Source organism: Dromiciops gliroides, chromosome 2 (assembly GCF_019393635.1).
Source record: "Dromiciops gliroides isolate mDroGli1 chromosome 2, mDroGli1.pri, whole genome shotgun sequence".
In the NCBI taxonomy this organism is placed as follows: domain Eukaryota; kingdom Metazoa; phylum Chordata; class Mammalia; order Microbiotheria; family Microbiotheriidae; genus Dromiciops; species Dromiciops gliroides.
In genome coordinates, this window is record NC_057862.1 from 215002323 (window position 1) to 215029861 (window position 27539).

Consider the following 27539-nt stretch of genomic DNA (forward strand, 5'->3'; position numbering starts at 1 on the left):
TTCTATTTCTTTGTATAACCCTTGGGTTTGGCATTGGAATCCTTAGGTGTGAGTCAATCTGATTGGGGAAACAGGAGTGGGGAGACTTGATATTTTGTTTAAAAACCTAAACCTGTTTTTGTCTGGGTCTTTCTGGATAATTGAATTACAGAAATGGAGAGTATAATAGAAAACCGAGCCAGCTTTAACAAAGAGTATAAGTGTCTTTTTTTGACTCAGATGATGGTTTCTTCCCTTTCAAAATCTTTTATTTACGTAGTAATGTTCAGTTGCCAGAGACCTGAGGTCTTTGTCTAGGAGTATTGAATTTACTTAAAGCCGTTAGGCTTCTCCAGTGATAGTTTCTGCGTTAAGGGATTTCATTGCTCTGATTTAAATCTGATTTTGAGATATTTTAATTATAACCTGATGGAAGAAGTCGTAACACAGAATTATGAAACAAAAAATTCTTTAGGAGCAAAGGTTATTGTAAAAAATGTAACCAAACTGTAGAGTTGGAATAAAGTCATTCTGGCATTTTCTAGTAGCTGATATCATTCTGGCTTTTGGAGGGAGCAGTAAACATTGTATTATTATTTCTGAACTTCCATGTATCTTAGAGGAGGGAAAGGCACCTGGTAACCAGAGCCTTCTCAAGTGTGAAATGAGCAGGTAAGAGCAGCCTCATAAGGCAGCCATTGTTTATTTTTTTTTAAGTGAGGCAATTGGGGTTAAGTGACTTGCCCAGGGTCACACAGCTAGTAAGTGTTAAGTGTCTGAGGCTGGATTTGAACTCAGGTACTCCTGACTCCAGGGCCAGTGCTCTATCCACTGTGCCACCTAGCTGCCCCAGGCAGCCATTTTTATTTTGGAAAACTTAATTGTCAATTCCTTCTCCCTTGTAATGAGCTTAAATCTATTGCCCTGTAATTCCTACCCACTGTTCCTTGTTTTCTCCCCTTTGTAACATGACATGTAAATCTATCCTACAAAATAGTACAGAATCTTTTAAGTCTTTGTACTTTGACCTCATCATGTGATGTTAGAGAGGGGAGGCATGAGACCAGGTTAGAAAGGACAGTGCTTACCATGGTTCAGTAAATTGACTTACTATTTAATAGTGGTGGATGCCTCCATTTAGTTCAGTTATGTGTTACGGATCCCTCTGACATTTTGGTGAGGTTTTAAAATGCATAAAATAAACTACAAAGGAGTACAAAGCAAACCACTTATTTTGAAATATAGTTACCAAAATATATTTTTTAAAAAACAAGTTCATTGGCTCTAGGTTAAGAACCCCTGATTTAGAGGGAATTTAAATATCAGTGGGATTAGTTAGGTAATGGGTTAAGTGTGATTAGTTTCTTTGAAGTGTGCATAATCTTCATTTGGGCTTTGGGCCTGAGGTAGGAGGCAATACCAGCTCCTGGGAAGATTTAGGGAGGGATCTTGCAGGACTGGGGCGTCTCTGGCTGAAGGAGTTTATTCCAGGTGGTTTAGTGTTCTTTTTTATTCTTCTTTGGGAAAGATTTTTTTAGCCAGTTGGGAGATAGCATGATCCTTAGAACCATTGGAACAAAGCATTTCGGTGTGATCTGACTTAATTTTTCCAATTTATTTCCCATTGCTCTCTAATCTTAACTCTCAACTTTGTCTAGGATTGGCATTTTGCTTTCCCTTGGACATATTTTGTTTGTTTCTGTGTCTGTGCTCCTTTGTTGCAAGATCCAGGCTCTGTGTCTTAGCTATTAGTGTATCCTCTGTGTTTAGTAAAATGTCTTGCACAAAATAGTTACTTAATAATTGCTTGTCTAGTTGAATGACCTTTGCTCATGCCATTCCTCCTGGCAATTCCTTCTTTGCTCATCCAAATTCTACCCATCTTCAAGGCCCATCTCTTCCATGAAGACTTCCCAAACGTTCCCATTGTTGTGGACTGTTTAATCCTCTGACCCCTTTTAGCACTTCATAACTAAACCACTCTCACTTGGCACCATTGTCAGTTACTTTAAGCATGTCATCCATTCAGAAAGAATAATAAAGTGAGAAGAACCAGATAAAGGGAAAATACAGCAAGCATAGTTTTAGAAATGTATAGGCATAAGGGGCCTATACCATTACCAAGGCTGATAATAGGTATCTCCTTAATGAGTTGCTCTGTCAAAAAAAAAAAAATCATTGCCTGATGGCCAATCCTCTTGGGTAATTAGTATCTCTGAATTTAACTAGGTTTGTCCTCTTACAACAGAATAATAACAGAACTTGAGTTTATATTACAGTACTTTCATTCAGTTCCAAAGAGTGGTTATTTTATTCACCTATGTAACAGTCTGCAGAAATTATGTAAAAGAATAATAATAGCATGCTAATTTTCTTAGGGCCAATTCTACATACACTCTATAAAAAAGATAAGGATGAGATGAATAATAACAATGATAATTTATATAGCCTCTTAAGGTTTACAATAGCACCTCAGATTTCTACAGGTGTAGTTTAGAGATATTGCCAGTTACATTCCAGACCACTGAAATAAAGCCAGTCATAGGAATTGTTTTGGATTCCCAGTGCATATAAAAGTCATGTTTACACTATACTGTAGTCTAGCAAGTGTGCAATAGTACTGTGTCTAAAAACACCATATCTATGACTATATCTATATATACCTTAATTAAAAAATACTTTATTGCTAAAAAATGCTGACCATCATCTGAGCTTTCAGCAAATCATTACCTTTTTGCTGGTGGAGGGTCTTGTCTAGTCTCTATGTTGATAGCTGCTGACTCATCAGGGTGTCGGTAGCTTGAAGGTTGGGGTAACCGTCAGTTTCTTAAAATAAGACAATAATGAAGTTTGCCATTGTTAGGTTATTAATTGGCCTAATTTCAATATTGTTGTGTTTCAGGGAATAGGAAGACCCCAAGGGGCCAAGCACAGTCAGAACACCTACAACATTTATAGCTTAAGCTCGATGTCTTATGTGGGCATTTGTGATGCCACAAAACAATTACAATAGTAATACAAAGATCACTGATCACATGTCACTGTAACATTTAATAGTAATGAAAACGTTTGAAATATTGTGAGAACCACCAAAATGTGACACAGAGACGTGATGTGAGCACGTGGCATTGGGAAAATGGCATCAATAGAGTGCTCCATGCAAGATTGCTACAAACCTTTGGTTTACACAAAACACTAATATCTTCAAAGCACAATAAAGTGAGGTATGCCTATATATTTCTTTCTTTCTTTTTTCTTTCTTTTTAGTGAGGCAATTGGGGTTAAGCGACTTGCCCAGGGTCACACAGCTAGTAAGTGTTAAGTGTCTGAGGCTGGATTTGAACTCAGGTACTCCTGACTTCAGGGCCAGAGCTCTATCCATTGTGCCACCTAGCTGCCCCTTATGCCTATACATTTCTAAAACTATGCTTGCTGTATTTTCCCTTTATCTGGTTCTTCTCACTTTATTATTCTTTCTGTTTTCCTTCCAACAACCATGTGAGGCAGGTGGTAATCTATTATTTCTCCCTATATGAGGGAACGGAGACTCAGGACTTAAATGATTTTTTCATTATCATCCAGGTTGGGATTCAAACCTCTGTTTTCTAACTCCGAGACTAGTGTTCTTTTTCCATTATGCCGTGCCTCCTCCTCAGTCCATTCACTGCAAACTCAATTTTGAAGCCATTCTAGCTTGAAAAAAGTTGGTAGAGCTTGGGCTTTAATGGTATGACCTTTGGAAAATCCAGTTAGTTGCCTATCATGCTGAAACATAAGAGGATTTAGATGGTAGATTCCATTCTTTGTTGCCTTTTATAGTTTTTAGTTTGCCGTTCTTTGTGGGCCTGTTTCCTCGATGTGATCAGAAGCTCATGAAAGTTAAGGAACTAGGCCTTATATAATTATGTGTTTGTTTTTCATAGTGCATAGCATAGTGCTGGGCTCATCGAAGTGGTTTGGTAATTACTCATTGATCCTCATTGAACAGATCCAATCTGAATTGACTGTGATATTTTATTTCTGGGCCTCAACCTGGTGATGTACAAAAGGAATTTGAGGCCAACTATACTGTTGCCTCGCTGACCAGCAGCAGCACCTTGTGTCCTTGACGTCCAGCCAGCAGTTTCATTTGGTCCTTAGGAAATGGTGTTGGCTCCTCTGATTCAGAGCAAATTCATGTGGGAGGCCTCAAGCTACTCTGGGTGACCTCATGCTTGGCAGGCTGTTGGAACTTATGGCCTGTTTCACTTGTTTAGAGGCCAGCTTTCCCCTTCTAAGGAGCCAAGGTATTTTCCCTTCCTGGGAAGGTGTTTGCTGATTTGTTTAGAAATCAGCTCCAACTGTGACAAATGAAAGGATGAGTTTCCTTTGGCCAAAAGGGTTAGATGGCCTTCGTACAAAACTGATGGGTCAGCCACAAACCACAGAAAATCAAGCTGAGGGCAGAGGAAAGAAGTGTTCTTGAGACCCTGCCCATGGCACTTCTGTGTTGTTATTCAGTCCAGTGATGGTGAGGAAGTGGAATTGGAGGGAACTGGGGGCACAAACCAAGTTTTGATTCTTTAGTAGCTTCCTGAGGTTAGGAGTATTCATTAGCCAGGAGCAAAGAAATCATAACACTTGGGCTTTAGGTCCAGATTTGTCAGAGATTGCTTTTGCACAGGCCACTTCAGCTTTTGGAATCTGTTTTCCCTACTACCTCGTAAAACGGAAATATCACTGGCCTTGCCATTATTTATTGGCTGTATGACCCCGTACAAATCATTTAATTTTTCTGAGTCTAAGTTTCCTCACTAGCAAAATAGGGACGATAATACTTGCAGGTTTTATCTCACAAGGTGATCGATCTTTTCAATGTGTTTCCCACCGTTCCCTTAACCTCCAATCTCTACTTTGGGTAGGATGCCTGTGTTATGAAGAAAGTGTTTTGTAAACCTTAAAACACTGTCGAAACATGTTATGATTGCCATTAGTCTCTCAAGAGAGTTATGAATCGAGTAACAAGTTTCGATAGAATATTTGCTGTGTAATTATGCATGTTCTTTGAATGTTTAATGTGCATGCATAAAAAGAAATAAAAAACAAGGAGCACACACAAATCCTTTCCGTTTTAGAGCTTACTGTGGCAGCTAGGTGTCAGAATGGGTAAAGGGCTGGACCTGAAGGCAGGAAGACTTCAGTTCAAATCCAGCCTCATATGCTTACTAGCTGTGTTACCCTGGGCAAGTTATTGAATCTCTGTCTGCTTCATTTCCACCATCTGTAAGATGGAGATGCCATTATTTTGGTACCTACATCTCAGGGTTGTTGTAAGGATAAAATATTATTTGTAAGGATCTTTGCAAGCCTCAGAGCACTATATACATTCTAGCTATTATTGCTTTCTAATTGGACTAAATGTATCACAGATGGATAATAATAGAGTGGAACACACAAATCCTGCGGGTGCACAGTAAGGTAATGATGGTCAGGATGGATTTAATTAGGGGAGGCTTCTAGGAAGAGCTGAGTTTTGAATGGGATCCTGAAAGATGTGACAGAATTGAATTGGCAGAGAGAAGGGAAGACTTTTAAGGTTCAGTGAAAGTACTATACATATGTAAGGTCAGATTAAGTTTTTTTTTAAAAATCCCATACAAGGTCATAAGCTTCTTCAAGAGCTGAAAATGTGTCTTGTTCATGCTTGTATCCTTCTCCCTCTCCCCTACTCCCTCCTTCCTCTAACACAGGGTTTTACACCTACTAGGCTTCAGTGCATGTTTCTTGATGAATATTATTATTAACAGAGGTATAGAAGTAGAAACAAGCAAGTTGTGGGGATGACAGCCATTGAAGAGGAAAGACCGTTTTTGAATCATGGACTCAATAGAATTTGAGAGTTAGAAAGGACTTTAGAGATTAGCTAGCCCACCCTCTTCCTTTTACAAAAGAGGAACCAGAAATCAAGAGAGAGTAAATGAGTTGACCAAGGTTTATTGTTGTTGTTCTGTTGTTTTCAGTTGTGTCTAACTCTTTGTGACCCCATTGGGGTTTTCTTGGCAAAGATACTGGAGTGGTTTGCCATTTCCTTCTCCAGCTCATTTTACAGATGAGGAACTGAGGCAAACCAGGTTCAATGACTTGCCCAGGGTTACACAGCTAGTAAGTGTGGGAGGACAGATTTGAATGCAGGAAGGTGAGTCTTCCTGATTCCATGTATGGCACTCTATTGCATTTGGGCCACCTAGCTGCCCTTGGCAAAGGTTACATAGCAGATTAATGAGAGTTGGCTCTAAAACTCGTGTCCTGATTCAGAGATCAGTTTCCTTTCTCTGTGGCTGACATAGTATCTGGCACAGAGTAGGCTCCTAATGTTAAACCTAATTGCTGCCACTTTCATTAGACAGTAATCAGTCAGGACACACTTATTAAGCACCTACTATGTGCCACCCACTGTGTAAAGAACTGTAATGATGATCATGCAATATAAGGAATTTGGAAGGAGCTTGGAGAAGACAGGTTCTGGACAATGATAATTATCTTGTGGTAATTTGAAGGCCTGTCAATTAAAAGAGAGATTAGGTTTGTTCTGCTTTACCCCTGAGGGTAGAATGACTGTAGGAGCAGTGAGTGGAGGTTTCTGAGAGACAGTTTTGGCTGATTAAGCAAAAACAGTCTGCCCGCTAGAACTGGAGCTTTCAGAAAGGGGATTCCCTCCCAGGCCTGGCGGCGCTACACCACATGGCCCCAGAGGTTCCTTTAGCTCTGAGGTTCTGGAATTCATGGCAAGAATGAAGTTGGAGAGCTGTGGGCTTGTTGACTAATTGTGAAAGGCAAAGAGAGGACTCTGGAGAGCCTGCAGAGCTCCTTTGAAGAAAGGTGCTATGTTCATTATATTTCTCTCGCTTTACCCTGTACAACGTTGTCAGGCTTTAATAACTGGGTAGAACAAGCCCAACAACAAAGATGAAGTGTTGTGCAGATATAAAGATCATTGATATAAACTGCTTAAGGACTTGGCCAGGACAGTTTCATGGACTTGAGAGTTTTGGCTTTCAAGGTTTTTGGAATTCAAAGTGAATTCAAGTTGCATTTTCTACCCAGGAACTGAGGAGTACCCCCAGAGAAAATGGCTCTTCCTGTGCTGGTGGGTGCGAGTGTGGGCCACGACCATATGTTGCTTTGCATATGTTATTAAAATCAGTAAAAAGTTTCCCTGGCTGGGGGAGATGAATCATGACTCCAATTAATGGTTGCTATGGAGCCTAATGAGGGAGATAACACTAGAGGTACTTCTAGGGGGTCTGTAGGAGCCCTTTAGCTGAAAGGGATTCTGGGTGTCATGGGGGAAATTGTTTGTGGGGGTCCTTAGGTCTTCCTCTTTAAAGAATTGTACCCTCTCACACACAAATCCAATTAGAATAAAATTGTCTTTTATTTAGGTGCTAGAGGAAGGACACCAAGAGAGAAGTCAAGGACTTCTCTCAAGAGGAGATGGTTCAGAGACATGATTCTCTGAGAGACCTATCTCCTTGAACAGAAAAAAGGCAAAAGCTTTTATAGATGGTAGATGGGGTGACCACTTGACAATGGAAAGTTCCCTTTGGGAATTCTGGAGTTATCTCTGTCCCCTGGCTTTGATCAGGCAGCAGCCACGCCCAATGGGCTTATCTCCCTTACTTGTTAGGTGTTTTTGTCCTGATAGCTTAATTTATCAAGGAGAGTTATCCCAGACTCATGTCCTTTTGTCTAGCTGGGCAGTTTAAACTTTAATAGTCTCAAATTCCTTGATATGGACCAACCCCATAACACTGGGGAAGTGTGGAGAACAGGTCCTGGATGCATATAGCCAGATTTTAAAACTCTGGTGTTTCTATTGTTCACCTAGTGAGGGTAAATTAAAATTCTCAGTACCTCAACATCCTGTTGTTCACCAAACCAGCCTTGAATTGTGCCTTGACCCAGTTGCATGGACTGGATAGTATTCTTTGTTTTAACTTGGCCTCATCCTGGGACATTGCTGCTGCCTCAGGCCCATTTAGCTCCATGAACCAAGATCTTTGTTGATTTTGGCTTTTACTTCATGCAGAACTCATCAGCCTTTCAATTCCATGGCCACCTGATTCCTTGGCCACTAACTTCTTTTTACTTATACTGTGATAGATTATTTATTGGCCCCTTATTTTATTCCAGGCAGTTTGATACGATTCCATAGGGGTAGTAATTATAAGTGCTGATAGTAGGCCTCAGAGATGTGAACTGCAGATTGTAAACTCACTTGCTTTATCAAAGGAAGCTAACTAGAGGACCTTCACCCTTATTTTTCCTTGTTATGGTGACCTAGCCCAGCATGGCAGAGGTGACTCAATTATGTGGAAAGCCCCCAGCTAATTTTGTTACCCCTCCTTCCCTTTTCATCGCTCTGTTGCCCAACATGGGGAGTTGACCCTGGTCAGTGAGTGACCCTGGCCCACATACATGTTTTGACATCTGTTTATCAGCCCAGATCATGGATGTGCTCATCTGCTTTGTAGGGCCTGAAAGGTCAACATGGGTCTGTTGAGGTCAGCTCACTAGTCTTGTTTGTTCACCAATGGGAATTCTGTATTTTGTATAGACACTCCTAGAGGGTCATGGACAAGTTTTATCCACCATTAAGACTGTATTTTTGGTCTGCTTCATCTGTATTGTCTGGATATCAAGCACTATAAAACTATGGCCCTTGATAGAGTGGGCATCTTAGATCATGAGGAAGCTCTGAGGTCCACTTCATTGGAGGGGATGATGGATACTTTATTAAAGTGCTTTTGGCTTAGGAGTTCTGCCTCAGTGGTTTTTCTTGCATATTGGACAATTTTAGACTACTACTATTTTTCTCTGAGGTTTGCTTTAAAATGTTTTGAATGAAAACCTTTCCCTTTCTTTCCCTTGTCTTGGGAAGGCTTTTTTTTTTTTTTTTGGTGAGGCAATTGGGGTTAAATGACTTGCCCAGGGTCACACAGCTGATAAGTGTCAAGTGTCTGAGGGCAGATTTGAACTCAAGTCCTCCTGAATCCAGGGTCAGTGCTCTATCCATTGTGCCACCTAGCTGCCCGGGAAAGGCTTTGATAATTATTGTACTTGGAGCTGAAAGAGACCTTAAATATTTTTCACTTTTTTTTACAGAGGAGGAATCTGAGGCCACAGAAGCAAAGTAACTTGCCCAAGGGCAGAGAAGTAGAAAGTAGTAGAATTAAAATTTGAACCCGAGTCTTCCAACACTAAAATAGTATTTTCCCAACCGTATCACTTTGTCTTGGAACCTGTGTTTTTGCTTGTTGTTAGCAGGGTAAGACCTTGTATATCTGATTATCATTAGTGACTCCAGAAGTTTGAGGGAGGAGCTCCAAAGTCAGCCAGTTTTGAAAAGAAAGAGAAACTTGGCTGTTTTCTGAGAGACTATATGTGCTGTTTCAGCAAAGATGGAAGTTGTCAGCTTCCAGCTTAGAGATTTATTGAGGATAAGATTTCTGTGCTCCATAACATACTGTTACAGTTTGTTTCTCTTTTTACCTTCTTTTTCTTTTCTTTTGGCAAAACCCAACTTCTATCTCTGGGGGAGCCACAGGGAAAGCACTGGGTAGCCATACTAAACTAGAAGAGGTTAATAATAGAGCAGTAGAAGAGAATAACCCCAGTTAGCATTGGGTTGGCCTTATCTCCTCTCCTGGAGTTCCATTTCCTGGGCTGGTGGAAAGAGCACTCAATTTGAAGTCAGAGAACCTGTGTTGAAATTCCTCTGCTTTTTATTTCCTCTATCACCTTGGGCAAATCGCATTACCTGTCTTTGTTCCTTAGTTTCTGACTCTGTAAAATGATAGTTTTTAACTAGATGATATTTAGAACCTTTTCTAATGCTAAACCCTATTTGTTTTTGGAATAAGAAGTTTTTACTACTTCAGATATATTATCTTGGTGTAGCGGTGTCCGTGGGTTGTCAGGCTGTAGCACAACATCAGCTGTGGCAAGTGCTATAAAGGTGAAAAGTTTCCAACTACAAATATGTAGTTGGAAAAGGGAGTATTTTAATAGGAAAAATAAGAGCAGGGTCTTACATTTATTCCTTCATAGGCACCAAGCACAATCCTTGGAGTTAGGCTGTAGATTGAACATTTGGTGTAAGAACTAAGATTGAATGCAAAGGGACCACCCCTTCCTGCTTTTCACTGCTTATAAATGTTTGCTCAAAGCAGGACCCCACCCATTTCCCAAATCCCCTCACCACTTTGCTCTTTCTGGGGCGGGATTTCCCTTTCACAAGAATGTTGTTTAGCTCTGGATAGTCTGGTTGGGGGTGGGGAGGACTTCTTTTTAGGAGACCACCCATATGGGGCTGAAGTGAGACTCTTTTTCCCTTTCTGCTCTTTCTGATGTAGTTCCTCAGTCCCAGAGCCCCAGGATTAATAGCTGGAAGGGATTTTTAGAGGTTTCCTAGTATAGTTGGTCTTAGTATATCCCTTTTCATGATTAAAAAATTATTGAGGACCCTATTGTACTCTTCAATTAGCAAGGACCCCAAAGACCTTTTGTTTATTTGGATTTTTGGATTGTCTATCAATATTAGTTGCATCAGAAATAAACTCCATTACATGCTAACATAACTTTTTTTTCAATGAAAAGTAACTATATTTTTCAAAACATAACAAAAATGAGTGTGAAGAATGGGTTGTTCAACATATTTTTTTTTTGCAGATTTCTTTAATGTCTGACTTAATAGAAAACAACCAGATTCCCATATCTGCATCTGCAAGATAGAGCTCAAGGGGCAGCTAGGTGGCGCAGTGGATAAAGCACAGGCCCTGGATTCAGGAGTACCTGAGTTCAAATCCAGCCTCAGACACTTGACACTTACTAGCTGTGTGACCCTGGGCAAGTCACTTAATCCCCATTGCCCTGCAAAAAAAAAAAAAAAAAAAGAGAGCTGTTGTGAAATGAATGTTGTTTTGGTTGAAGTATATGCCAGCCTTGTACAGATGGTAGTTGGAAAAGGGAATATTTTAATAGGCAAATAATGTCTTAGCATTATTATAAAAATTGGGTCTGCAGGGCTCACTTGAAAACCTCTGATTACATTAACAAACCCTCATTTTACAGTTGAAGAAACTGAAGCAGAGACTTAAGTTGTCTAAAAATCAAACAAGAAGTAAGTTGAATCCAGATTCAAACCAAGGTCCTTTGATTTCTAATCCAGTGTTTTCTTCCACATCATACTTTGTTCTTTGATCCTACTGCCTAGTGTGAATATTCTAGAAGCTTGATGCTTTCCACTTTTTTCCAGTAGTCCTTTTTGGTTCACTCATTCATCCTTAGCCCTTCTGATATGAAAGTTCTATTTATGGATTAGCCCTAGTCTGCATCAAACTTTAATCTATTAGTAGAACTTTTACTGAAGTTCAACGGACATATATTAACCATCTGCTTATTATGATGTGCAAGGGGCACAGGCCTTCTTGGCCTGGCATAGTGGATAGAAAGTTGGTCTTAGAGTTAGGAAGACCTGATGTCTGACACATTAGTTGTGACCACTGGCAGATTCTTCAACTTCTTTGAGTCTTAGTTTCTTTCTTGGTATGTAAAGCTGCAATTACACTTCTACTTTCTATTTCAAGGGTTATTCTGAGACAAATGTCAATCATTAATTTTTTTTTAATATGAACTAATAAATAATCAGTACACAGGAACATTTTCATATTCAAAGACCAGGAAAATAGGTTCTTATATGAAACGGAATCTATTACTATGTATAGCTTTAAATGTATATGGATATTATATAATGTAGATATTAATATTTATTTGATCCACGGTAAATAAATATTCAAGTAAATTAGATAAGTTAATATATTTAGTCAATATAATATAAATTATACATGTAGCATATATATGTGTATATATATACATATACACATACATACATGTATATATGGTTTATCATGCTAGTACCAACATTACCCTGCTTATTTATGTCCCTTTCTAAACTTCTTTATTTTCTCTTCTGTGTTTTTTAAACTGTTCATTGATGTTTTCTCACCTTTTTTATATCACTGTCACTATTCACTCTAGCCCATAAAAGTTTTTCCTCATATAAGTTTTCAAGCAAAATAATGATGATGATAAATAATAACTAGCATTTATTTAGTGTTTGAAGGTTTGCAAAGGACTTTAGGCATATTATCTCATTTGATCCTTACAACAACCTTATGTGGTAAGTACTGTTATTTTCCCCATTTTATAGATGAGGAAACAGGCAGAGAGCAGTTAAATGACTTGTCTAGTTTCACAGAGCTAGTAAGTTTCTGAGGCAGGATTTGAACCCCAATCCATTGTGCCACTAAGTTGTGTTATATTGGTATTTTCTGGGAATGTATGTCTTATTCTGTGCCTACAGCTCATCACCTCTTCATCAAAATGTGTGAGGCATTAGTCTTCGGGAGTCGTGATTGGTCATTGCATTGATCAGTTCTTAAGCCTTTTAAACTTATTTTAATTTAGAGAGTTGTAGTCATGATATACATTATTCTCCTGGTTCTACTCACTGTACTCTATATCCGTTCATATAAGTTTTTCCAGGTTTCTCTGAATTTGTCTCTTTTGTCATTTCATAGAACATCATAATACTACTATAACATTTGTATATCATAATTTACTTAGCCCAGCTCTAATTTATGAGCACTTCTTTTGTTTCCATTTCTTTATTATAGTAAAAAGTGCTTCTATTAGCATTTTTGTATATATGGATCCTTTCTCTTTGACTTTGATCCCTTTGGGTCATATGGCTTGTAGTGGGTAAGTAAATTATATAGTGGCGAAAGGGTATATAAATAGTTTAGAAACATGTTGAATATGTTCCGTATTGCTTTCCAGAATAGTTCCCAGCTCTACCAGCATTGTATTAGTGTGTCACAGCCTCTGTAGTTTCTCCACCATTTTCCTTTTTTTATCATTTGTTGTTGTTGTTGTTGTTTTTTGTTTGTTTTTTTTTAGTGAGGCAATTGGGGTTAAATGACTTGCCCAGGGTCACACAGCTAGTAAGTGTTAGGTGTCTGAGGCCAGATTTGAACTCAGGTACTCCTGACTCCAGGGCCGGTGCTCTATCCACTGCGCCATCTAGCTGCCCTTTTTGTCATTTTTGTCCATCTGATGGCAGTGAAGTAGAACCTCAGAATTGTTTTAATTTGCATTTCTCTTAGTATTACTGAATTTTGGAGTATTTTTTCATTGATTGTTGATAGTTTTATTTTCTTTCCATGAAAACTACCTAATTCATATCCTTTGACCATTTATTAGGTAATGGCTCTCGTTCTTAAGATGTTTATATCAATTCCCTCTGCATCTTAGATATCAGAGAAATTTACTGAAAATATTTTTTCCATAGTTAAAATACTTTTTCTCTTCAAATTCTAATGCTTTTGTTTTTGCAAAATTTTGAATTTCAGGCAACCGAAATTTTCCATTTTATCTCCTTTGTTAATCTCTGCTCCCTTTTTGGTCAAGAACACTTCCCCTGTCACTAGAAAGTATCTCCTATTTTTCTCTAATTTAATTATGATATAACCTTTTATATCTGGGTCATAAATCCATTTGGAGTGTATTGTGCCATATAGTATGAGAAATTGTTCTTGGCCTAATTTCTCGCAGACTGCTTTCCAACTTTCCCAGCAGTTTTTGACAAATAATAAATCTTTACCCTAGTACTCAGTATCCTTAGGTTGATTACACTTCCTAGTACTACGTTTATTTGCTTCTCAATCTTGTTTATCTGATATGTTCCATTGAACAACTTAAAATTTTTTTAACCAGTACCAAATTCTTTTGATGCTTACTGCTTTTTAGTATAGTTTGGTATCTAGTTCTGATAGACTTTTTTCCTACATTTTTTTTACCATAATTTCCTCTGAGATTCTTGACTTGTTCCTAAAGATAAATTTTGTTATTTTACCTAGTTTTATAAAGTAATATTTTAGTAGTTTGATTAGTATGGTGCTGAAGCTGTAAATTAATTTAGGTAGTATTGTTTTTTATGATATTAACATGGTCCAACCATGAGAAATTTATTGTTATTCAATTTATTGTCTTTATTTCTGTAAAGGGTATTTTTTTGGGGGGGGCAGGGCAATGAGGGTTAAGTGACTTGCCCAAGGTCACACAGCTATTAAGTGTCAAGTGTCTGAGGTTGGATTTGAACTCAGGTCCTCCGGAATCCAGGACCAGTGCTTTATCCACTGCGCCACCTAGCTGCCCCCTGTAAAGGGTGTTTTGTAGTTGTATTGTTATAATTCCCATGTGTGTCTTGGTATGGAGACTCTCAAATATTTTATGCATTCTGTAGTCATTTTGTATGGAATTCTTTTTTTAAATCTCTCTTTGCTTGATCTTGTTGGTACAAAAAGATATATTTTTTTGTAAGTGTATTTTATATCCTACTACATTACTGAAATTATTGATTGTTTTAATTTGTAGTTGGATCGCTAAGGTTCTCTAAGAAAACCCCTACATTATCTGCATAATGATCATTTTGTTTCTTTGCCTCTTCTCTTGATTATAAAAATTATGTTACTGCAATAGCTAGTGTTTCCAGAACTATAGCAAATAGTAAGTGCTGGGATATTCCTAGCTTCCAAGCTTTGCAATATGAGCTATATAGTTCTTTGCCCCGATTAAAGACCTTATTTCTCCTTAAAAAAAAAAATAATAAGTGCTAACAGTGAATGTTTTATCCTTGTTCTTGATGGAAAAGCCACGAGTATTTCTCCACTCTAGGTGAGTGTTCTCCCTTGATTTTCGGGAGCTGTTTACTACCATGCTTAGGAAGGGTCTGTTTACTCCTCTTTTTTAGTGTGACAGGCCTCAGTGTGATATTGGGGATCATTTTGGTCTCAGGCTTCTTGCAGAACCTTTTTGGTACAAGGCGATGAGTCTGGAGTCCTTGTTGTTGACTCCCAGTGCTCAGAGAATTGGGGAGCCTTGTTTTCCTTTTCAGTGACTCATGGAAGTGGGATCTTCCCTTGCTTCTTTTTTGACAAGCCAGGGGCCTATTACTGGAGGTAATTGGAGCTCACATTGGATTGATATTCAGGGAGCCCCTATTCAGCGTGCTGGGAGGCTTCAGGTCCATATGTGGGAATTTACTCTGTATCCTTTTCTCCCTTCTGTAAAGGTTTCTGAATTTATTTGCATTGGCACTGGCTTCCCTGAATCAACTTCTATCAGCTTTTGTCCTCTTTTATTTTTATTGTTGTTGTTATGTTATGGATTGGATGAAGCAGCTTATTTCTGAGTGTTTTCTGACCTATTATTGGTCTTTCTGGGGACATTTTCATCTTTTGGGGTTTCTGTAGGAGAGCTGGACCTCTCTACTACTACCTTTAATGTTGCTCTCGTATCTGGAAGCCCTAAAATGTTTTCTTAATGTTTTTTGTTTTTTATATTCAATTTCCCCCTCCATCTTGTCAAACCCATCCTTGTAATGTGAAAAAACAGCTGAGCAAATTTGAATGACAGATTGATAGCATATACTTTATTCCATCAACATAAGCTTTTACTCAGTTCAGAGGAGAGAAATATGGTTCATCACTTTTTCTCTGGGATCAATATCAGTCATTGTGGTCATTTCTTTTGCAATGAAAATTTCTTAGATTAGTTCTCAGACAACAGACACACCACCTGCTATCACTAGGTCTATTCTTGAAGCTTTTCTAGTTTGGCAGGACCGTTATAGGTAGGACTATTGGCATAGCTTTGGAGAACACAGAGCTACCTCTGAGATAATAGTGATAAAAATAATAGCTTAGCTTTAAAGTTTGCAAAGTGCTTTTCTCTAAACAATACTTTAAGACATAGGTGTATTATAATTTTTAATACCATTTAACAGATGAGGACAATGAAGTACTAATAGTACTGATTTGGAATCAAAAGACCTAATTTCTTTTTTATTTTTGGTTCAAGTTTTATTCAATATCATATACAAAACTTTTCCAGACGCAAGAGGTTTTAATCCTACTCTTCTCTCTCTCTCTCTCTTTTTATTTTTTTGGCGGGTCAGTGGGTGTTAAGTGACTTGCCCAGGGCCACACAGCTAGTAAGTGTCAAATGTCTGAGGTCGGATTTGAACTCAGGTACTCCTGAATCTACTGCCAGAGTTTTTAACCACTGCGCCACCTAGCTGCCCCCCTTCTTCCTCTTCTTCATCCTGGTTGATCTGGAAGTACTGTATTTTTTTAAAATTTAATTTAAATTTAAATTAAATTTTTATTTTTGAGGCAATTGGGGTTAAGTGACTTGCCCAGGGTCACACAGCTAGTTAAGTGTTAAGTGTCTGAGGCCGGATTTGAACTCAGGTCCTCCTGAATCCAGGGCCGGTGCTCTATCTATTGTGCCACCTAGCTGCCCCGATCTGGAAGTACTGTAATTCGTAACTGTCCTTGCTATTGGCCACCACTCAGAGCCAATCCCTGAAGATTGTTCTTCTTTAAGTATTTCTTTGTCAGGCACTTCAAATATCTTTTAGAAAATGGCACCTCTGAAGTCACAGCTTTCTTACTCTTGCTTCTCTCAATGGTTATGAATGACTCCACCACCAAGGTTGCCAGCCTTTCCATTCACTTTGATTCATTCTTGTAAAAACTGCCCCAAATCAGCAGCATCTATAATCCCATCTTCCACAGGATAGGTACAATCCAGGGTAAATTTGAGGACTTGCTTCTTTTTTTTGCCGCCTTTCATCACAGATTTCTTCACAGGAGCCATGATGATCGAGGAGGCAGAAAGGAAAGGACCTAATTTCAAGAACCATGGGGCAAATCACTTAATCGCCCCAAGCCTTTGTTTCCTAATCTGTAAAATGGGCATACTTATGACTTCCCTCACAGGGTTGTTGTATGAAGCCTTTAAATACTGTATAAATGTGAGCTGCTATTTTTTTCTTAATTCAATTGGAACCTGTGCTATCATTAATATGGGTAGATCTTCCCATGTCGAAACTCCCTTTACTAATGAACTTCAAGTTACAGTCTTGGAAAATTGCCTGTGACAGAACAGATCTGTGTCAGAGTCAGAACTCGAACCCTCATCTTCTTGCCTCCAAGGCTGGTTCTTGGTCCACTACACCACATTGCTTCTCACCATTGGTACCTTTTCTATAAATGATTGTCTTTGAGAGTTGCCTGGGGGTCCTGAGAGGAGGGCAGCATTTTATCTCAGGTCATCCTGAATCTGAGGCCAGCTCTCTGTTCTCTCTGCTGTTTTACCTGTCATACTTTGCCTTTCCTTACTTCCTCTTTCCCCATCTGTATACCCCTATAACATATACAGTATGAACATTGTAACTCTTATGACTGCCGCCATATTGGTCTTTACTAAACAACAAAATTCATTACCCAATGGGTTCCTTTTCAGCCTCATCCAAGATAAAACTATCAAGAGGGCCTCATAAGATATCACCTGTGATGTTTCATCCATTAGTCATGGAGCATGAGGATAATGTACTGAGTGGATTTATTTTTTCTCTCTTAGGTATCTCCTTCATCAATCTTCCAGTTTTCCAATATGCATCATGAAACCAATTCTCTGATTCTGATTAACCTTTCATTTTGTTTCTTATAGATGACATGGCTGAGCTGCTGCTTGGGGAATCCAAATTAGAACAGTTCCTGAAAGAAAACCCATTTAAACAGGGGGCCAGTCCTCGAGGTCCTAGGCCAAAGCTGACAGAGGTTCGGAAACACCTGACTGCTGCGCTAGACCGAGGGAACCTCAAGGTATTTTGGGGACTCTGAAGGAAGGTAGGAAAAAATGGGAGGAGACAGACCGCTGGGACTGAGAGCTCTGTAGAGTTTGGGATTTCTAAGAATCCTTTAATTCCAGTGCTTCAAGAAAACTGAGAAGAGGAAGGGGAAGCATTTAAAAAATATATATATATATATATATATATATATATATATATATATATATATATTTATTTATTTATTTTAATGTAGCCTAGCCATTTAATGTGACTTTTTCTCTAGAAACAAGATTCTGTTTCCTGGATTTATTGGAGCCATTGATTCCACTGTGTTAGCCTCATAACTTACCAGTCACCCTGTGGGCAGTGTGGGCTGAGCAGTGTCCCTCAGACTGGATTAAAGTTGTAGCTCATTCAAACTATAAGAGAATTTAAGTGACACCCAGTCCGCTTCTCTAATTTTACAGGTGAGGAAACTGAAGCCCAGATTGGTGAAGTGACTTGCCCAAGGTTGTAGAAGTATTATATCAGAGCAGGGTTTTGTTTGTTTTTTCAAGTCGCTCTACATTAGATTCTTTGAAGTCATTATTACCTTGCACAGTCATGCTATTCTTTCCTGATTACTTGAAATAAAGCTGAAAATATATCACATAGAGTTCAAGTTACGGCTTTGATCTTTTAGTAAAAGGAGGAAAGCTGATCATAAGTTTCATGTATAGAATACTTTCTTATCTTAAAGGATAATAGCTCATGAATTCAGCAAATTCATGTGGTACCCAAGCTACATGGGAGCATTTACACTATTGAAAAATGATGTCTTGCTATTCCAAATTGGGCACAGTCAGAGGATGAAATTTCTGTCCATGTTAGTGTTGAATTTGATGGACCTCTAATCTGATGTTCCTACTTTTTTCCTTTTTCCTATCTTCTTGTTTCTACCAGCATCCTTTCCTCCCTCTTAAGATGCTTCCTTTGTGGCCTCTGTTCCTATTCCTTGAGGAACCCCACGCTTTTCCTCTTTTCTTTTCACATAATGTATTCCTCCCTTTCCTGATCCTTTCCCCTTTAATTTTATCTGTTGCTCTTGTGGCAGTAAAACGGGCAGAACGGAGTCAGAGAGACCTGGGTTTAAATACTACCTCTTTATACTTACTAGCAGTGGGACCCTGGGTAAATCATTTAATACCTTTCTGAGTTTCTGTTTGCTTATCTTCAAAATGGAGATATCTCTGGTACCCGATTCACAGAGTCATTGTGAGGCTCAGAGGAGAGAATATATGTAAAGTGCATTGCAGAATCTTAATGATCATAGAAATGTTAGCTATTACTGTTCTTCATGTGGTAGGCTTTACTCTGCCCGCCCCCCCCCCCATCTTGTACATAAATCTTTCTCTTTAAAGCCACTCTATAAATTGTGATCACATCTAATCCCTTCTTCGGCGCTTTTATTTTCTTCAAAATATTGTCTGCATTGACAGTCTTTCTTCCCTTGGAAATTTTGAGATTGTGTCTTATAACCCTAATAATTTCTATTTGTTTTCTTTTTTAAATCCTGAAAACATTCTCAAAACTGTTGCTAACTTAGCTTTGTGACCTTGAACAACTAACTCTACTTCTGTAACTTTTCCTTTCCTCATCTGCAAGTGGATGGTTTGGACCAGATGATCTTCGGAGAAACTTCCAGATCTACATTGTATGAGGCTCTAATTCTTCCTACTAGGTTGCTTTATTCTTCATCATTTTATTAATTCATTTTCTTTGTTTTCTTGGAGAACTCTGGTGTTAACAGCATAATCATAATGAGGAGTTAATCCCATTGTATTCCCTTAGTTTCAATCTATTACGTGATATAGACTTATCAGATTCCTGCCTACCATCTTCAAAATATGTCATAGTAGTCACAGAGTGGGATGAGGTAGAGTGGATAGACTCGCATGAATATATTCTTAACCTTGAAAGCACTCCTCAAGTCACATTACTTTATAGGACATCATTTTATCTTGTTTTCTAGGGGCTTCTAGGAAGCATCCTTCCTCCCTACTTCCCCAATAGATTGTAAGCTCCTTGAGGGCAGGAATTATTTTGCTTTTTGTCTTTGTATCTCCAGATCTAAGTATAGTACCTTGTATGTGTTAGGCACTTACTAAAAGGTTTTTTTTGTTTTATTGATACCTTTTATTTTTTATCCCATAGCTATTTTCCAATAATTCCCTTCCTCAACTCTACATTGTCACAAAGAAAAGCACTTAAGCAAAACCAACTAACATAGGGACCATTTCTGATGGCTGTTAGATACCCATTGTCCCCTATTCATCTGCCAAGGTTGGGGAGGTGTGCTTTATCAACTATCCTCTGGAACCAGTATTTATCATTACCTTCAATCTGAGTTTAACTCACATCATTGTAGTCATTGTCAAGTCTTCAAGACCATAAGTTCTAAACAAGTTGCTCATCTGCGTTAGTGAAAGGGGTTCTACACTAGGAGTTCCCTGAACCAGTGAAATCCTAGGTCCAACAACAAAAAATCCTTGTGTATATTGTCCTCTTGGTTCTTCTTTCTTCACTGTGCACCAGTTCATACATCTTTCCATATTTCTCAGGATTCCTCATATTTCTTGTTTCTCATGGTACAATAATATTTCATTACATCCATGTGCTGTAATTTACTTTCCCATTCCTTCATTGATGGAAATGCTTAGAAAATTGGAAAAATTCTTGCCAATTTAATTTAAAAATCTAATTCTGGCCAGTATCTCTTCCTTTTTAACCCCCTCCCCCCTCTCCCCCTGCCCCATACTGTCTCTCTGCTTTATTTAAAACACACAGAGGTAGTAAAATCTAGTTGTGTTTTCCCATATGTCTTCATGCCCAGCCACTCACTCTCTGCCATATCAGAACTTTATGTTTTTCTTTCAACAGTGATGATTGTTTCCACTTAATTTCTAGTCACTTTTTACTTTCTGGACGTTGTAAGAGGCAGTGTTGTACCCTAGAGAAGACTTTGGATTTGGAGTCAGAAGGATCTGTTTTGAAACCCAGAAGAACATGTTGTCAACATTCTCTGTGGCCTCCAGATAATCCTTTTGTGGTCTGTCAAAGAAGATAGGTGACAGTTAAAGACTAAAAGCTTTGATATGATGGGTGCACACAGAGGGTTCAGTTTTCACACCTTGCATAAGGTTCACAGATGCCTTGTTCTTCCTTTCTTTGAAATGTGAGAGGAATACTAGAAATGGTAAAAGAAGGGAAGCCTTCTGGATAGAATTAGCAAAAAAAACCCTTAAACTGGGTAGGATTATAGATTTAGAGATGGAAGAGACCTCAAAGGTTATTCAGTGCAAGCCTCTCCTTTGCAGATGAGGAAACTGACACTCACTGAGTTAATCAACAAGCCTTTGCTAACCTCAGAGATGAAGCACCTTGCCCAGGGTCACGTAGCTAAGTATTTATTTGATGTGGGATTTGAAGTTTTCCTTGACAGGAGTCCTTTGCCCAGTGTACCACAGTGCTTCCCTGTCACAAACACTGAGACATGTGAAAAAATGAGTGAAAAAGGACTAGAAAGGAGAGGCACAGTAGACTGGATATCTTTTTTCTTTTTTGAGTGAGGCAGTTGGGGTTAAGTGACTTGCCCAGGGTCACACAGCTAGTAAGTTTTAAGTGTCTGAGGTCAGATTTGAACTCAGGTCCTCCTGACTCCAGGGCCAGTGCTCTATCCACTGTACCACCTAGTTGCCCCTGGATATCTTTTTAGTCTGTTGGCACCTTAGTACAGTAGAAAGAGCAGTTGATTGGGACCCAGGAGCCCTGGGCTGTCCCCCAGACTCTGAGCCAGTCCCTGCTGTGTTCCTGGCTTTGCCACTAGTAAGTAGTGCCACTAGTAAGATCTTGGGTGGTGAGGTCTTTTCTGGGAATCATTTGCCTCATCTGTAAAATTAGGACATTAGGCCAGAGACCCCTAAGAGGCTGTCACATTTAACGTTCTTTGACTCTTTACTCTATGATTTTTATCTACTTGGTTTCCATTGGGTCTCCTTGGTTTTCTGTTAAGTTCTGGGTGCATGGATCAGAGGTTAACTATTTTCATGACTCCTAAACTCTGAGGTTAGATAGATGTCATGTGCTAGAGCAGAACCACCACTATGCTTGGACCCAGAAAACTTTCAGTGGTTTTAAGGCTCTCTGTATACTTCCTCCTTCTGGCAGGCAGGGTTATGAGCTGTTCTCTGAACTCAACATTGCTTCACATGTTTCTGTGCATTTGTACAACCTCATTTGTGCTTTTGGGCAGCATGGTGGTGCAGTGTGTAGAATGCCACACCTAAAGTCAGGAAGACCTGGATTCAAATCTTCCCTTTGACACTAACTGAGATGCTGGGCAAGTCACTTAACCTTTGTTTGCCTCAGTTTCCTCATCTGTAAAATGAGTTGAAGGAGGAAATGGCTAACCACCCCAGTATCTTTGCCAAGAAAACCCCAGAAGGGGTTATAAAGAGTTGGACATGACTGAAACGACTGAACAAATCTGTGCTTCTCAAAATCTTTTATCTTCCTTTGAGACTTTGTTCCAATGCTCATCTCCTCCATGAATCCTTCTCTGCTTTCCCTCTTGTTAATACCCTCTCCCTTCTCAAATGATCTTTTATCTACTTATCTATATATACATGTAATAAGTATCCTTTCAATCCATCAGTCAACATTTATTAAGCACCTGCTGTGTGCTGGGCACTATACTAAGTGCTGGAGATAGAAAAAGAGGCAAAAGAACAGTATTTGCTGTCAAGGAGCTTACAGTTTAATGGGGGAGATAACATGCAAACAAATAAGAGCACGCTGTGGACAGGATGAAATGGGAAGTTAAATAGCAGAGCAGGGAAGGCACTCGGATTCAGAGGGATTGGGAAAGGCATCCTGTAAAAGACAGGATTCTAGATGGAACAGAAAGGAAAGCCAGGAAAGGCAGTAAGGTGAGAGAAGGGAGCATATGCAGGCATGGGGACAGCCAGAGAGAAAATGCCTGGAGCCAGGAGGTGGAGTGTCTTATTGTGGAACAGAACGAGACCTGTGTCACTCATTGAAGAGTATATGGTGGAGAGTAGAGAGTAAAGTGGAAGAAGATTGGAAAGGTAGGAAGGGGCAAGGTTATCCTTTCTGTAGATTATAGGTTTCTTTGAGGGTAGGAACCAGTTCATTTTTTGAGAATTTGTACCTCTAGCACTTGGCACAGTATCACACACTGTGCTTAATAATGTTTGTTGATGGGGGCAGCTAGGTGGTGCAGTGGAATAAAGCACTAGTCTGGATTCAGGAGGACCTGAGTTCAAATCAGCCTCAGACACTTGACACTTACTAGCTGTGTGACCCTGGGCAAGTCACTTAACCCTCATTGCCCTGCAAAAAAAAAAGTTTGTTCAAATTCAGTTTAGTAATTTGATAAATGTTTATTACAAACCTACTTATTCAGAGCATCACCGAGGTGCTGAAGGAAAAATAAATGTTGATAAGAGATTGTCCTCAAGTGTCCAAGTCCTAGTTACAATTTTTGCTAGCTTCTGACCCTGGGCAAGTACTTAAGCTCTGAGATTCAGTTCCCCTATCTGTAAAATGAGATGACCACAATTTTACTACCTGCCTCATAGGGATAGTATGGAGCACCTGTTAATATCACAGATGTGACAGTATTTAGCAATGAGATAATAAATGTTACCTGTCATTTCCGAATATAATTCAGGTTTCTTACATAGAAAGCATCCCTTGTCCTAGCCTGAGGCTACATTTTTTTTTACTATTATTGCCTCTTTTCCCAATGTAATGTTTTTTGTTTTATTTTTAAATTTTTTTTGATGTAATGTTTTTTTTTTTAAGGATTATTATATTTAGACTTAGGACCTTAGAGGTCATCCAGTCTAACATCCTTATTTTAAAAAAATTAATTTTTTCAATATCAAGGATTTTTCCCCCTTCTTACCTCCCTTCCCCACTGGAAAAAACAAACAAAACCTTTGTAAACAACATGTATAAATCAAGCAAAACAAATTCCCAGATTGCCATGTCTAAAAATGTGTGTTTCCTTCTGTGTATTTATTCCATCCTCTCTATGTCAGGAGGTTGGTCGCATTTTTTATCATTTATCAGATGGAATCACGGTTGATCATTGGGTTGATCCGAGTTATTAAGTCTTTCAAAGTTTTTTCTTTTTATTTTTAACATTATTGTTGATGATAGTATAATTGTTCTGCTTCTGCTCATCCACTCTGCATCAGTTCATACAAGTCTTCCCAGCCAGCTTCCTCATTTTATAGATGAGGAAACTGCCCAGGGAGGTAAGTTAATTTGCTAAAGGTCTCCCAGGTAGGAAAGTAACAAGGTCCAGAATTTGAACTCCTCTCTCTGACTCCAAATCCATTGCTTTTCCCATTATGTTTTGCTTCATTTAGTTAGTTCCCTTTTGTTTGCTTCCCCCTCCCTTGAGAATATCCCCTCAAACTTGTTGAAGAAACTGCAAACTAAAGTCATCTCTCTTAAGAAAATACTGGAGACCATTTCAACAGCAACCCCTATCTTATCTCAGTAGCAATGGCTGTTTGCCAAACTTTAGCCGTTAATAACTTGTTGCTCATGTTTGTTGCTATTGTAGGGTTTGTGCCTATAGGGAGTTACATAAGATGAATAAAGAAAACTTAGCCTTAGTTCCAAGAAGGGCTAGATATGGGTGTGGAATTTGTTCCCTGCTATGAAGTGGCTGGATCGCCTGCTTTTTTTCCTAGCTGATGATTGGGATGTGGAGTGGGGAGGTGGGGGGCAAGAGGGAGAGATTGTGATCTGCAGGATGGGGGAGGAAGCATATATTTGCAAGGTGTTGAGGACAGTACTTAATTACAATAGCTGGTACATATAGCACTTTAAGGTTTGTAAAATGCTTTACATATGTAGTTCATTCTCAGTCCTTTCAGGTCATTATTTACAAGCTTTTTATAGATGAGGAAACAAGCCCACAGAGATGAAGAGGCCTGAAGTAACCTGGTTGGGAAGGGTCAAAGGCAGGAAATATGGCTCTTTTCAGCTTCAGGCCAGGTCCCAAGTGTTGAGAACTTGGGCTAAAAGGAATGAGTTTCCTGAAAATAACCTACTAAGTACAGACTTGAGCTCCCATTTCATCTTGCCTCCCTGAGTTACAAAGGCCTTCAGTGGAAAGAGTGCTGGTTTTAGGGGCAGAGGATGAGCCTTGCCTCTTCCTCCCCAGTGACCATCTTGGTCTGTGAAATGAGGAGGGTAGTTTTGGGAGATGTGACCTTAGGTCCCTTCTGTTTCTGAATCCTCTTTCACTGGTAGCTGCCACTTCTTAGTGAGCATCATCAGAAGTTAGGGAGACTAAATGGATGAGTTGGTGGTTAGATTACTACCTAAGGGTGTCCCCTGTTCTTTTTGTTAATGAAGTATTCATTCTGCCCCTAACCCAGACTGTGCCTGGTGCCCATGGGTGAACTCTGGTGCGTATCAGCCGCTGCTACTTCAGATGGTTGGGCCAGAAGGAAGCTGTATGTGTAATCTTGCAGGAAAATGGATTTTCTCTCCTTTTCCTTCTAGTCAGAATTCTTACAAGAATCCAATTTGATCATGGCCAAGTTGAACTACGTGGAAGGGGATTACAAAGAAGCACTCAACATTTATGATAGGGTGGGCCTGGATGACTTGACGCTGACAGGAGTTCCACCTTACAGGTTGCGATTGATTGCCGAAGCATTTTCAACCAAAGGTGAGAGAGACCCTTTGATTTCTCCTCTTTTTAAAGTTCTTTTTCAGGAGTGATAATTGGATGCTGGGAGAGCACTTCCCACCTTTTCTTTGGCATTTCTGCTCTTCTCTGGTGATTCATCCTACCCTGACATGCCGTGGGAAAATTTGTTACCTGGGTTAGTTCTTCAGTTCATTGTTCTAAAATGAGCTTATCATGGAGTCCAAGAAAGAACCTCACGGGCCATCTTTTTTCAGTTCCCTGTCACCACCAACAAGTAATTACCTAGCTTTTGTTTGAAGACCATGAAGGAGGTTGCACTTTCCCTAGCAGCCATTCTTTTGTAGAATTTTAATTGTTCGGAATTTCGTCCTTAAAATTGAATCGCAATTTGCCTTTCTTAAGCTTTTATCTATTGCTTTTAGTTCTATCATCTGGGACCAAATAGAACATGTCGAATCCTACTTCCATGTGACAGCCCTTCACATAACTCATCCACAAACTAAAAACCCCATTTTCTGTATATAACCCATTGAGAATGTGGAATGGCATTGGCTCTTCCCAGTCTTTATTGTGCTGCTGTTTAAGTCACTTTGACCTCTCTGAGCATTGATTTCCTAATTTGTATAAGGAGGATAATAGTATTTCTATTAACTGGCCTTGAAAGTTTGTTTTAAGTGTGTTAGATCAACTCAGCAGGTTTTATGAGCTTACAGAATTTAGAACTCCAAGGAACCTTCAAGATAACATGTAATCCAATTTTATCATTTTAGAGATTCAGAAAATTGGGAACTAGAATGGTGAAAGTGATTTGTTCTAGGTCACACAGGGAGTAAGGGAGTAAGAAAGTGAGAATTTGTTCCCAGGGTTTCCTGGTTTTTGAATTTTTGGTCCAGTGATTTTTTTTTTCCCCTTCTACATCTTGACACTTCCTCTTATGTAATGTTCATCATGTCCATTCTGTTGATGCTTGTAAGAGTCAGATATTCAGTTTGGCTAATGGCAACCCCACCCATCCATTCCACCCACTCTGTGCTCCTGCCATTGGCCTGGGACCTGTCACTAGAAATTTGCTCTGTTGACTTATCAGCATCGTCCTAATAAGGTTTATGCCACAAGCATAGCAAGAACCATGTGTACCAACAGATGGGTAAAGTATACCATTTAAAAGGATTGATTTAGTATCACCATGGCTTCTAGCAAGACTTTAAGACTTAAGCTCCACAGCATTCCAGGGAAGCTTACCTTGAAACCTTCTGATCCACAGCTGGCTCAGTCTCCAGGGGAGAAGCAGACTGGAGTTGGTGGCCACCATGTGGGTTCTTAGATGAGAACTATTGGACACACTAGTGTAGATGTGAGGGGACCTGTTTTCTAATGCTGTGTGAGTAATAGCCTTTTAACTCCCAAAGAGCTTTTTGATACTTTGTGAAAACTCTAAGACTTTTCAGTGACAAGCGGGTGATAGTTTTGTTGTGTTGTTGTCACTTACTCTTTTATGGATAGCTTTTCAATGCTAAGTGGGAGGTTGGGGATTTGTAACCCCTTCCCGTATAAATGCATATATATGTACATGTATAAATATGAATCTTATGAGTAGCTTTAGGAAGCAGCTGTAGAAGCCTGAGGCCTTAATGGTCTCAGACCAGCATTGGTAATTGGGAATAGGTCGTAATAATTTTAATCAGTGTTGTGATTTGGTTTGCCAACTCTTATTTATGTTTCTTTTTCTTTTTCTTTTTTTTGCAGGGCAGTGGGGGTTAAGTGACTTGCCCAGGGTCTCACAGCTACTTAGTGTTAAGTGTCTGAGTTTGGATTTGAACTCAGGTCCTCCTGAATCCAGGGCCAGTGCTCTATCCACACTGCCACCTAGCTGCCCCTCTTATTTGTTTCTAATGCCAAAAGTAACAAGTGAAAATGTCTTTGAATCTAAGAAGCATTTATTAGGGACTTGAAAAATTACAGATATTGTATAGAACTACAGTTATAAGTGAACATATATACATATATAAATAGATATATGCTTATATATAACAAAAATATTTCACCCACAACGCATTTTTATATAGTATTCATGTACTGATACTG

The 27539-nt window shown here is 39.1% G+C and overlaps 1 protein-coding gene and 1 pseudogene across 1 annotated transcript in view; one reads left to right on the forward strand and one right to left on the reverse strand.

Moving 5' to 3' along the window:
- Positions 1–27539, forward strand: part of TTC7B (tetratricopeptide repeat domain 7B) — a 334803-nt gene that overhangs the window by 11577 nt on the left and 295687 nt on the right. Inside the window, 2 exon segments of the mRNA XM_043985520.1 lie at positions 17596–17750; positions 25304–25472. Coding sequence (XP_043841455.1) covers positions 17596–17750; positions 25304–25472 — 324 coding nt within the window.
- On the reverse strand, positions 6620–16755 carry LOC122741721 (annotated as a pseudogene).